General features: G+C 45.6%; 1 protein-coding gene across 1 annotated transcript in view; it reads right to left on the bottom strand.

Moving 5' to 3' along the window:
* Flt3 (fms related receptor tyrosine kinase 3) overlaps positions 1-12,799 on the bottom strand; it is a 74,899-nt gene that overhangs the window by 45,928 nt on the left and 16,172 nt on the right. The window contains exons 2-3 of the mRNA XM_032886997.1: positions 11,987-12,108; positions 802-1,004 (exon numbers count right to left, since the gene is read on the bottom strand). Of these exons, the coding sequence (XP_032742888.1) occupies positions 802-1,004; positions 11,987-12,108 (325 nt within the window). The remainder of the gene's footprint in view (positions 1-801; positions 1,005-11,986; positions 12,109-12,799) is intronic.

Here is a 12,799-nt window from a genome sequence, read left to right as displayed (position 1 = left end):
TAAACATTTTGTACAAATGTATCTCATATCTGATAACAAGATACTTTGTCAGGGCAAATCAAGGTTTCAGATCACATATGTTTATATACATATTTATATGTATATAAACCTTTAAAATTAAATTATCTTAAATATTTATGATATTTATCTAGGTGTATAGATATTCACTCCTTCTTATTGCATGCATGAGCGTTTTGCCCACACATATTCATGTGCATCCCTTGCATGCTGTGTTCAGGGAGGCTATCAGATCTCCTGGAGCTGAAGCCACACACGGTTTCGAGTGGTTGTGTGGGTGCTGGGAACCCAACCTGAATCCTCTGGAAGAGCAGCCCGTGTGTCTAACCACTGAGCCATCTCCCCAATGCCCTGGGTTTTATATTTTCAGAGCAGCATTGGACTTGCCCGTCCCACCACACATCCTTGACATTATCACTAGTCTGTGGTAACAGAAAAAGAAGGATGGTTCGTCACCATCAGCTGATGCCCACAGATGCCACTATTGTCCCTTTCGGGGCAGCACGTCCTATGACTGACAGATACACTGTGTCATGTGTCTATTATCCTAATCCTTTGTGAGTTCATTATTTCACCGGGGGTAAGTTAAAGCAAGCACCCGAGGATGGCGTCTCAGTCAGGCCTATAAACCTCAGCATCCGTTAGACAGAAGCAGCAGGAGAATCTTGAATTCAGGGAAAAGCAAAAGCGAACAACCCCCCCCCCAAAAAAAAAAACCTAGCAAACAAACAAGGGCAGGGGTCCAAATGAACTGAAACCGGTTTGGTCTGTGTCCGCTCTCACCTGTTCTGTAAATCAAAGTGTGGCTGGCAGCCCAGCGAGCTGTGCTTAAAGACCCAGAGGCAAGAAACATCCCCCGGGGTGGTGAGCTGTACTTGCAGTGTGAAGGACGAAGACTGGGCCACCTCCACAGTGACAGCTTCATAGACCACCCCTTCACTCCGTTGCTTCGGGGCACACCGGAGGTCCTCTGGGGATTCTGGAACCTGTGGTGTTGAGGGAACATTGTTGAATTCGCTTTCATAGCATTAAACCTGTTTGAGTGTCTGTCGACATTCGGCATACACGGTGGTCTGAACGAAAGTGGCCCTCAAAGGCTCACAGGGAGTGGCACTATTAGGAGGATGGAGTGGGCGTGGCCTTGTGAGTGGAAGTGTCTCACTGTGGGGGTGGGGCTTTGAAGCTCAAATCAAGCTCCACCCAATGTGGGATCAGTGTTGCTTTCTGCTACCTGCTCATCAAGATGTAGAACTCTCAGCTCCTTCTCCAGCACCGTGTCTCCCTGTGTGCCACCATGCTTCCCACCAGGCTCATAATGGACTGGACTTTTAAAACTGTAAGCCAGCCCATTTAAATGTTGTCCTTTATAAGAGTTGCTGTGGTCATGGTGCCTCTTCACAGCAATAAAACCCTAACTAGGATGGCTGTCCAACTACGCTGGTACCTACTAAGAAGGTCTCACTGTGCTGGAGAGCTGGCTCAGCGGTGAAGACCACCGGATGCTCTTCCAGAAGAACCTGTTTCAATTGTAGCTAACAACTGTCTGCTCCACATTATCTGATGCCCTCTCTGGCCTCTGAGGAAATCGCACACATACGGTACACATAAACACAGGCAAAACATATATATAAAATAAAATAAATAAATGCTTTTAAAAATTGAGGACATGGTAGAGAAAAGGGGAAAACAACTGAATAGCCAATTCGCATAAGCAAAAGATGTGTGGAGGTGGCCCCGTCCGGTTTCAGAGCATACCGGTCAGCTCGCTTTTCCTTCAGACCCCAGAATGAAGCACTTCTTTGAACCCTGGGGATGTCCACCACAGGTGTACACTTGATTTCAGTGATTTCAGAATCATGATGGATGCTGTTTCCCCATGAGGAAAAGATAAGGAGAACAAAGGCTCGTGAACGCACAGTGACTGGTCCAAAGGCCCCAGAGCCCTGTCCTGCTGAGAACATGAGACCATGCAAATGGAAAAGCTATGGGTACTGAGCACTGTACCTCAGTGGGTAGGGTGGTGGAGTTCTGCATGGTTGAGCAGGGTCCCAGTTCAAAATCCAGTACTGGAACAAAGGAGGCATGGACAGAAAAACCAGAGGGCTGGAAGGTAAGCTCAGCCACACAGTACACTCTGGGCACACATAGAACCAAAGGGCCGGTGGGTAAGTTCAGCAACACAGCACATGCTGGGCACACACTGACCCCCAAAGAAATGAAAATCACAGGAGGATTGAACAGGCCCAGAATAGGGAAGGGCAGTGCAAGTGAAAGTGACCAAGCAGAAGCAAAAGAGAAGGCGAGAAAGTGGGAGGTCCCTCTGGTGTGGGTAAGAGTCCATTCCTCCCTGGGACTTCAGTGGGAATGCAGGGAGTGCGAAAAAGCCTGCTCCCCGTGAATCCTTGGCTGGAAGAACAGCTAAACACAGGAACCCATCAGTCCAAGGGGCTTATGTTGCAGAATATTTGTTCACACAGTGAACCCTGAGATTGTGCTGTTTACTGGAAAAAAAAAACTGTTTCTAGTTGTGGTGCGGCTCAGCCTTAGCTCACAACTTTAATCCTTCTATGGATTAAATCCATATCCTATGGAATATAGACATACCCTTAGCACACGCCTGTAATCCCAGACCATGAAGGTAGAGTTAGTTTGTAGAAGGACACACCCGTGGTTGAAAGTGATGCCTAATTGAGAGGCAGACAAAGTGATGAGTCAGAGAAAGATTTGACAGAATAGGATATGCCCAACTCTCATGAGGAGAGAGAGGAAAGGGGCGTGACTTAAGAGAGATCAGGACAGAGGAAGAAGAGAGAGGGCAGTTTTAACAGGACAGTTGTATAGAGAAACAGGTTGCAAAGAGAACAAGCTAGACAGAGGTGAAGTCAGAAGGAGCCAGAGAATGAGAAGGAGCCAGAAGATGAGAACAGATTGCCAGAGTTAGTACGAGGCCAAGCAGAGCTGAGAGAACCTGGTTTGAATCAGTTTTCTAGGAGAGGAGTTTGACCCAGAGACTGCTGAGTTGACCAGCCAGCTAGAGCTCAAAAAGAACTAAAGGGGGAGCTTGTTCAGCAGTAAGTCTCAGAGGCTGAAAATATTCTAAGCCTAGATTAGATTGTATGGAAGCTAGAGGCTTCCAGGACTAGGCCTAGGTTAGCAGACGGAGCCACTAAGCCTCTGAGGCAACCATTATATCAGGAGAATGAAAGTTACCTTTGCAGGTATATATGTCTCCAGGCAGCCAGGATCATACCCTGAACTCAGCTCCTTTTGGAAACTGAAAGATTTCTGCCACCCCACTATGTTATGGCTACAGACAGTGTCCCTGAGGTGAACTGGGTGAATGGGGACCTAGGACATGAGGGACGATGAAGGGCAATTTACCACCAACACCGGGGACCACGAGCAAGCCTTTTAGGACCAGCGACTTCCTGCAAGGTAGCCCTCAGTATTACCTACGTCTGCACACCAGCAAGAAGCTACAGACACTGTGGTCTGTCCATTCTTCCTTCTTTCCTCAAGACGGGGTCTCAATGTGTATCCCTGGCTGGCCTACAACTCTATGTCAGTGGCTTTCAACCTTCCTAATGCTGCAACTCTTTAATATGTCCTTCACATTTATAGTCAATGTCCATTTTTTTTAAAGATTTATTTTATTTATGTGAGTTCACTGTGGCTGCTTTCAGGCACACCCGAAGAGGGCATCGGATCCCATTACAGATGGTTGTGAGCCACCATGTGGGTGCTGGGATTTGAACTCAGGACCTCTGGAAGAGCAACCAGTGCTCTTAACCTCTGAGCCATCTCTCCAGCCACAGTTCTTCATATTGTGGAGATACCGAATACACCCCATAAAATTACTTGATTGCTACTTCATAACTAAAGTTTTGTAACTGTTATGAATCATAATGTAAATAACCGATATGCGGGGTATCTGATATGTGGCCCCAAAGGGGTCATGACACTCATGTTGAGAACTGGTGCTGTATGTAGACTGTCCTGGCTGCAACACTAAGAGATCTGCCAGCCTCTGCCTTTGCTGGGATTAACGTCAGGCACCACCACACCCAGCTTCCCTCTGTTTTGAGACAAGACTTCTCTATGGAACCATGGCTGCATGCATACCACAGCCGAGCTCTATGATCTTTGCTGAGGCTTGGTCTGTTGCTATGTACTGTAATGCTGAATTCTATAGGTCTGAGTCTCTGAGTGAAATCTTAGGTTTACCAGTCTTTGTATGCAAACCTTGCTCCTTAATTTGACATTGTTAAGGTTTGGTCTGTCCTATTGCTGTGCTACATACTGGCTCCGGTTGCCTTGGGAACTAGGAGATTCTCACACAGATCAAGTGACACTACGTAACCTTGTCCCAAGTCATCCCTGATTGGTCAATAAAGATGCCTACAGCCTATAGCGGGGCAGAAGAGAGGTAGGTGGAGTTTCAGATGCTGAGCTTGGGATCTGAAGCAGGAGCCCATAGGGGAAGGGAAAAGTTGGAGAGGAAAGGAGAAATCACCATGGGATAAGTGAGTCATAAAACATGGCTATGAGGGCCGGCCAATTGGGATCAAGAGAGGCCCAGATGGAACATGGCCAGTTATAACTTGGGGTTATCGATTCCAATAGCACAGAGGGTTGATACCCATCCAGCTCTAATGCTTTAACGGCTTATCATAAATATAGAGTTGTGTGTGTTTTATCTGGGAACTGAATGATCAAAGGCACAGTAGAAGCCCCCGATGATTAAGTATTTTCTGTATCAGGTTTTTTTCTTTTTTCCTCTTTTGTAATGTTGGGGATCAAAGGTGGCCTTGTCCATGTTACCCGGGAGACATTCTGTCATTGAACCTCCCCCATGTAACGCCTCTGGATATTACCAAACCGCCCAACATATCTGCAGTCATCATAAGAGCCAGAGAGTCGTTAAAAAAAATAAATAAAGCAAACGAAAATGATCCACTTTTAATCTAAAAAGGAAAGAAAGGAGAAGTGACTAGAGAGACAGCTCAGTGGTTAGAGCACCAGCCGCTCTTACAAAGGACCCAGGTTTGGTTCCCAGCACATACATGGAGGCTCACAGCCCTCTCTGACTCCAATCCCTAAGGATCCAACACATTCTTCTGAGGTCCAAGGGTACCAGGAAGACACATGGTGCACAGACATACATAAAGGCAAGACATTCATGTGCACAATATAAATCTAAAAAACAAAATTTTAATGGTCCCATTCTTTCAAAAACTATATACAGGGAGCGGCCCTCAAATATACATGAAGATGTTGAAAGCCCGCACGCTTCTCATCACAGTGACTGGCAAACACAAAGTCTGTTGACACATTCTGATAGTGAGGTTTTGAGGAAGGGGACATTTCTCACACACTGCTTAGGAGTTCACACAGCCTTCCGGAGGGGAATTTGGCAACACACCTAAGAAACCCATACATGGGGTTGGGCATTTACCTCAGTGGTAGAGCGCTTGCCTAGCAAGCGCAAGGCCCTGGGTTCGGTCCCCAGCTCCGAAAAAAAGAAAAGGAAAAAAAAAAAAAAAACCATACATGCACTTGCTGTCTGAGCCAGCACTTTTAGAAATGTGTCACCCAACAATTAGTAACATCAACTACAGTGCTATCGGCAATGTCAAGATAATGGAAACAATGTAAATGCTCCAACAGAGGAGAGTGACTAAACAAACCGAGGTATATCCACGCAGTGGAGTATGATGTAGCCATAAAAAACAGTAATAATAAGGACATGCTCTGGGAACTCACTTGCAGGGATTGCCTGTACCCCTCAGAGAAAAAGGACTACTGCCATGCTCTCCACTGAGAGAGGCCCAACTTGGAACTTCCCACTGGGCCTTACAGGGGGTCCTTGAGTCCCCCTCCTGTCCCAGCCAATTAATATAAAGATCACCAGGACCACCAATTGTTATGTACCTAGTTGCTCTTGCTATAATCTGCCCTCGAAAATTATATAAAAAGAGAGACTGGGGCTAGAGAGATGGCTCAGTGGTTAAGAGCACTGACTGTTCTTCCAGAGGTCCTGAGTTCAAATCCCAGCAACCACATGGTGGCTCGCGACCATCTGTAGTGGGATCCGATGCCCTCTTCTGGTGTGTCTGAGGACAGCTACGGTGTATATAATAAATAAATAAATCTTTATTAAAGAGAGAGAGAGATGCAAGGCCCTGGGTTCGGTCCCCAGCTCCGAAAAAAAGAAAAGAGAGAGAGAGAGAGAGAGAGAGAGAGAGAGAGAGAGAGAGAGAGAGACAACCCCAGCGCACTAGAACAATAAACCACCTCTTGCTTTTGCATCGAACTCCATTCTCGACTCTCATTTGGGGGTCTCCCTATAGCTAAGGCTCACTTACACCACCTTCAAGTGTGTGGTTATGCACAAGGAAGAAGCAGGCATGAGACACATACACATCTACTTGTTTGTGTACACGGAAGGTGCTAACTGTAAGAGAGACGTGGGGCTCAGTAGTAGAGGTACAAAGGTGATATTTCTCTGAGTATCTATTCCTAAAATAAAATACATGAATATATATATGTGTGTGTGCCTATGTGAATCTATGTATATCACACGAGTACAGGAACTTGCAGAGCCCAAAAAGGCATCCCCAAGAGGCCATCAGATTCCCTGAAGTGGAGTTACACATCGTTGTGAGCCACCATGTGTGTTTTGGGAACAGAACCAGGTCCTCTGCAGAAGCAGCCAGTGCCCTTAACCACTGACACTTCTCTCTCTCTCCAAGTGTATTTTTTTTTTCAGTGTTGGGATTGGAACCCCAGGCCACACATATTCTAGGCTCCTGTTCTACCACCAAGCTAAACTCATAGCCCTGCATATATCTTGTTTTGTTTTGTTTTGTTTTTTTAATAACTCTTGACTTCTAGGATCCAAAATAAAATTTAAAAGTAAAACAATCAGCCAGCAGCCAAGTGTAGCAACCTCGATTCCAAGACTTGGGAGGACTGCCCAGTCTGAGGCCAGACTGAGCTACATGGTTTCAGGCCAACTTAGGCTATAAAATAAAGTCCCGTGTCAAAAAAGTGAAAGGTGAGGGTGTGGGGGAGGAACTAGGTGAAGAGAATAAGATGGAAAGGCGTCAAAGTGGAATAGAAACAAGAGGAACCCCATTGTGTGGGAAACAAGCCACAAAGCTGTAAGGAAAAGGGTAGGGCAGAAGACAGCAGATATATGCGTCATAGATAACTGTGACAATAAACATTGGTTACTATGTAGCAAAAGACAGAACCACTGCACACAGATCCTATACACAGCTCCACGAGAGCCCACTGGATACTAGCCAGTACTTTTGAGACTGGTTATAAACCAGGATGGAATGAATGAATGAATGAATGAATGAATGAATGAATGAATGAATGAATGAATAAATAAATAAATAAATAAATAAATAGCAATCATATCACAGGTACGAGCAGGTCTCTCACTTCCAGAGAGAAGTATAAAAATGAAAAGGGAAGGCTGGAGTGAGCCCTCATGGCTCTGAGCGTGAACTTAAGAGGAGAGAGACACATGCAGGAGGGAAAGTCATGTGATGGTGGTTGAGTGTCCCTCCGAATGGGCTCAAGATCTACACAAACACTAAATGTCACGAGTCTGCGTGAATCTAAACAGATAACTCGGTAAATAAACACGATGGGGGAGAAGACATAGCTCTTCCTTGTAATTAAAATTTCAATTAATAAATATAGAATAAGCCAGGCATCTACTCAGGGAGGTGCTTGGTCATTCGAAACACCACTGGACTATAGATTTCCACAACGATGTCTCAAGAACTAACAGCCCCTTCCACCCTCAAGTCCTGGCCTTGGTCAGCATGACAGAAGCACACTGAGACAACATCCCAGCAGAGCAGACTCACTTCCATGAGAGGCTGAGGGCGAGCGCTCAAGTTCTCTGTAGTCCGCGCTTGCCCAGCAATTTGTTAGCGAGCTTTAGGAACTACTAGGTCATCTCATGATCCTCAACAGTGCCCAGGAATATTATATTAAAATAGCAACACAGGATCCATGAGTAGGGGCCAAGACTAATAGCTAGGCATTTGCTTTAAAGATTGACTTTAGCCAAGTGTGGTAGCACACATCTTTAATCCTAGCACTCAGGAGGCAAGGGCAGGCGACTCTCTCTCTGTAAGTTCAAGGCCAGTCTGGTCTACAGAGCGAGTTCCAGGACAGTCAGGGCTACACAGAGAAACCCTGTCTCAAAACACAGCCACAACAGGATGAAATTGTCTTTATAAGGAGGCACATAGGGTCGATGAGATGGCTCAGTGGTAAAGACACTCGCCACAGGACTTTAGGACCTGAGTTCAATCCCAGGGATCCACGTGGTGGAGGGTGAGAGATGTGGTCTTCTGATCTCCACGTGTGCATGATGGACTTGCACGAACTGCACACAAAGGCACATAACACCCCCCCCACACACACACACAATCAGTGTTTGAGCTGGGTGTGGTGGTATATGCTTTTAATCCCAGCAGCACTCAGGAGGCAGAGACAGGTGAATCTCTGTGAGCTCAAGGCCAGCCTGGTCTATAGACCAAATTCTACAGTTATGAAGGCTACACAGACAAACCCTGTCTCAAAACAATAAGAACAACAACAAGAAATCAATGTTTGGGGCTGGGGAGATGGCCCGGAAGTTTAAGTAGCTAAGTCTAAGTTGCCGGGCCTGAAGAGCTGGATTTGACCCCTGGTATCCATATGTTGGAAGTCACAAACCCAACCCAAGAGTTGTCTTCTGATCTGTGCAACTCCCTCTGGGTCATGTGTATACCTAGCTGCCCACACACATACACAATAAATAAATATATGTGGTAAAAACACATACATGTGCGAATCTATTTCCTGACACTGGAAAGACACCAGAAGTTGAAACTCCAGTGCCACTTAATTCTTTTATATCCACACTGAAATGCTACTATGCCGTGACCTGCAAACTTCAAGCTCAACCTGTCCTGGGGTGACCAGAAAATGAGTATACAGCAGACACAGACATGGATGAGGGAGAGCTGCGGTCGGGTGGGGCAGGCAGTCTGATGGAGGCGCACCAGCTGCCTGGCCTTTGTCATATTATATACAGCTCAAGGAGGCAGGTTAGCTGATTTGGGGAGGGGTCAGTGGAGGGGGAGAGCTTCAGACTGCAGTCACCCAGGAGGAAGAAGCTGTGGTTGACACTTTCTGCAGACTCTGTGGACATCCTTACTCATCCTTGCCCTTCTCCTGAGGCTGACCTGGGGAAGGAATTACCGTTCCTGAAAGTCCCTGACTGGCAGTGCTCCAGTCAACCACACGCTTTCACTTAGGACTTCATCTGGGGTTGGGGATTTGGCTCAGTGGTAGAGCCCTTGCCTAGGAAGCGCAAGGCCCTGGGTTCGGTCCCCAGCTCCGAAAAAAAAAAAAAAAAAAAAAAAAAAAAAAAAAAAAAAAAAAGGACTTCATCTGCTCTCCGCTATGACATACTAAAATGCCTTATTTATTGATAGGCCTGATCGTTACACTGCCAATACCAGTTTTCTAAAAATTAAAACCAATAATGCTTCTGCCAGAAAAGCATGGTGACACACACCTATTAATCCCAGTACTCGGGAGGCAAAAGCAGGTGGATCTCTGAGTTTGAGGCCAGCCTGGTCTACAAAGTAGTTCCAGGACAGCCAGGGTGACAGAGAAACCTTGTTTCCAAAAAAAAAAAAAAAAAAAAAAAAAAAGTTTCTGCCACTTTTTTTTAAAAAGTGTTTTAGGGGTTGGGGATTTAGCTCAGTGGTAGAGCACTTGCCTAGCAAGCGCAAGGCCCTGGGTTCAGTTCCCAGCTCCGAAAAAAAAGAAAAAAAAGTGTTTTAAGTTGAGGTATTATGTATGTATGCATATATATATATACACATATATATCTCACATGCACACATATATACATATATATAAAATATTGCTATTGAAACTCACTTCATATTGCTTTCAAAACTCAAGATTACTTCTAATCTCTGAGTTGGGTGTGGGCAAGCCGTAGCATTCTATATTTTTCTATCTCTGAGAAAGAAAACAGTTACCGAATCCTAACCTGGAAATGTCTGTGGAGTTGGCTGATAAGTTCTTATTTGCTGTATAGAAATGTCTAATATTTGCAGTTCTGGGTCATGTAAGCTTCCTTCATTTCAGGGCGTTCGCTAAACATATACTTGAAGAAGTAGACAGCTGGGAAGAGAGCCATGTTAGAGGACTAGTATCAAAGAGAGGTGGCTGGAGAGTCAGCTCAGGGGTTAAGATGTTCTTAAGCTGTTCTTCCAGAGGACCCGGGTTCGGTCCCCAAAACCTACAAGGCAGCTCGTGGTCTTCTGGGATTCAAGTTACAGGGGACTCAGTGTCTTCTTTTGGCCTCTGTGGGTACCATGTATACATATGGTATATAGAGATTCATACAGACAAAAACACCCATACACATAAAATACATCATCATCATAATAATAATAATGACAATAATAATGGCAATGATAGTTTTTTCCTTTTTTTCGGAGTTGGGGACCGAACCCAGGGCCTTGCGCTTGCTAGGCAAGCGCTCTATCATTGAGCTAAATCCCCACCCCTCGGCAATGATATTTTTAAGGGGAGAGCAACAGGGGCTAGAGAAATGGCTCAGCGATCAGAGCACTGACTGCTCTTGCAGAGGACCCAGGTTCCATTCCCAGCACCGACATGACGGCTCATAGCTACCTGTAACTCCAGTTCCAGGGCACCTGACACCCTCTTCTAAACCTTGGCAGGCACCAGGATGCACGTGATACACATACATACATACATACATACATACATACATACATACATACATACATACATACATACATCAGACAAAACACTCATACATATCAAATCACAATAAACAAATATTTAGAGAAGGAAAATGTTGAGGTTTCGCCAGCGTTACGGTTTATTGTAATGCTAAGTGCCAGCCTCCCAGAGTTGGAGTCTGAAAGTAGCCTGAGGGACCCGCCCCCGGTTAATTCTGATTGGTAAATAAAGATGCCAGCAGCCAATAGCTGGGGAGAAGAGACATGGGCGGGGTTTAGGCTTCCCGGACTTGGGACCACTGGAAGGAGGAAAGAGGCTAAGACAGAAGAAGCCACCACGGGATAGAGAAGAACATGCGGGCGGGAGAAGGAGAGCTGCCATTGGAGAGAGAGCAAGAAGAACCGCCATGCCCTAGGGCCAAGAGAACGCGTCTCAGAGGACTGCCTGGTTGTGTCTTGGAGCAGCCCAGATGAAACGTAGTAAGTAATAACATGAGATGAATTCTACCAGTATGAAGGGTAGGCAGCTGACCAGGTATATTATATTAAAATAAAAAGGCTGAAAAAAATATATAAAGGCTGTGTGTGTGTTTTATCCGGGAACATAAATGTTTAAGACGGGAAGGAACCCTGCGCTGTGACCTCGCTCTCGCTCTCGCTAATATTTATTACAATAGGAAAGGGAATATAGGCAGTGTAATGTAATGGCTCAGGGGTCAAAGGTGCCTGTGGCAGAGGGAGAGGACCAGTTCTCATAGGTTGTCCTCGAACCATCACTCCCGCCTGCCGATGCCCCCACACATAAACACACAAACAAGTAAATGTTAAGGGCAACAGGGGGAGGGAAAGAGAAAGAGAAGAGCTCACCACTTCTTCACACTGGGTATGGGTGCTCTTTCAAATCCACACCCACAAGAGGACATGACACAGATCTTCCCACGTGCACACGCATGTACAAATACACTGACCCTCAGTGCCGGAGTTCAACCCATGACCTCTAACCCTCCAGGATGTGGTTGATGCCATGGTAGCAAGGTAGCTGACCCTCTAGCGCATAGTACACTAAAGGGTTAGAAGTGCCCACTTAGCCATGGTGGGTTTCAATAGCCTATGACGTCTAGCCTCCAGGGCAGAACAGAGGAAGCCTTGTGTTCATATTACATTACCATGACGTGCGACGATGACTTTCCCGCCGCCGAGCCATTGTTCTTATGAATGATTAAAACACACTTGATCACAGGCAGATCTTGGTTTGTAACGGTCTCGAGAATCATTACTGACAAAACAACTGTAAAACAAAACAAAGCGAAACAAAAATGATGACGTTGGTATAGGCACGCTGCGGGAAGAAAATCAGCACAAGGAAACAGAATGCAAACAGGGAAAATTGGTGGACGGAAGAGAGTATAGGAAGTGAAGCCTCATGAAAGCTGGTCTAACTCCCAATGAGAGCAGGGCTTCCATGGAGCTGTCTATAGCGATGAGAATGTTCCCCTTCTGTGTTGTCCAACATGGTGGCCACAGGTAGGTGTTTGGCTTTTGAAGTGAGGCTGGTGATACTGAGAAACGTATGTTGCTAATTCTGGGGTCCTGTAGTGGAGAGTGCTCTCTCTTGATTTACTTATTTATTTTATGTATATAAGTACACTGTAGCTGCCTTCAGACACACCAGAAGAGGGCTCAGATTCCATTACAGATGGTTGCTGGGAATTGAACTCAGCACCTCTGGAAGAACATAGTGCTCTTAACCACTGAGCCATCCCTCCAGCCCTCTCTTTCTCTCTTCTGTTGGAGAACACATCAAAGACCTAAGGAATGCATGCTAGGTGAATACCTTACAATACTCTATCAATAAGTGCTTTCCAGTGAGGTACATCTAACCCTAAGCTCTCAAGTTTAGGTATTTTTAAAGCCTAATTTATTTTTAATTAATTTTGAGTTAGCACACAAAGCAATGTTTTTTCATTATGGTATTTTTT

Source organism: Rattus rattus, chromosome 16, assembly GCF_011064425.1.
Source record: "Rattus rattus isolate New Zealand chromosome 16, Rrattus_CSIRO_v1, whole genome shotgun sequence".
NCBI lineage: Eukaryota > Metazoa > Chordata > Mammalia > Rodentia > Muridae > Rattus > Rattus rattus.
Note: the sequence above shows the minus strand (reverse complement) of the source record. Positions and strands in the feature narration are given on the sequence as shown.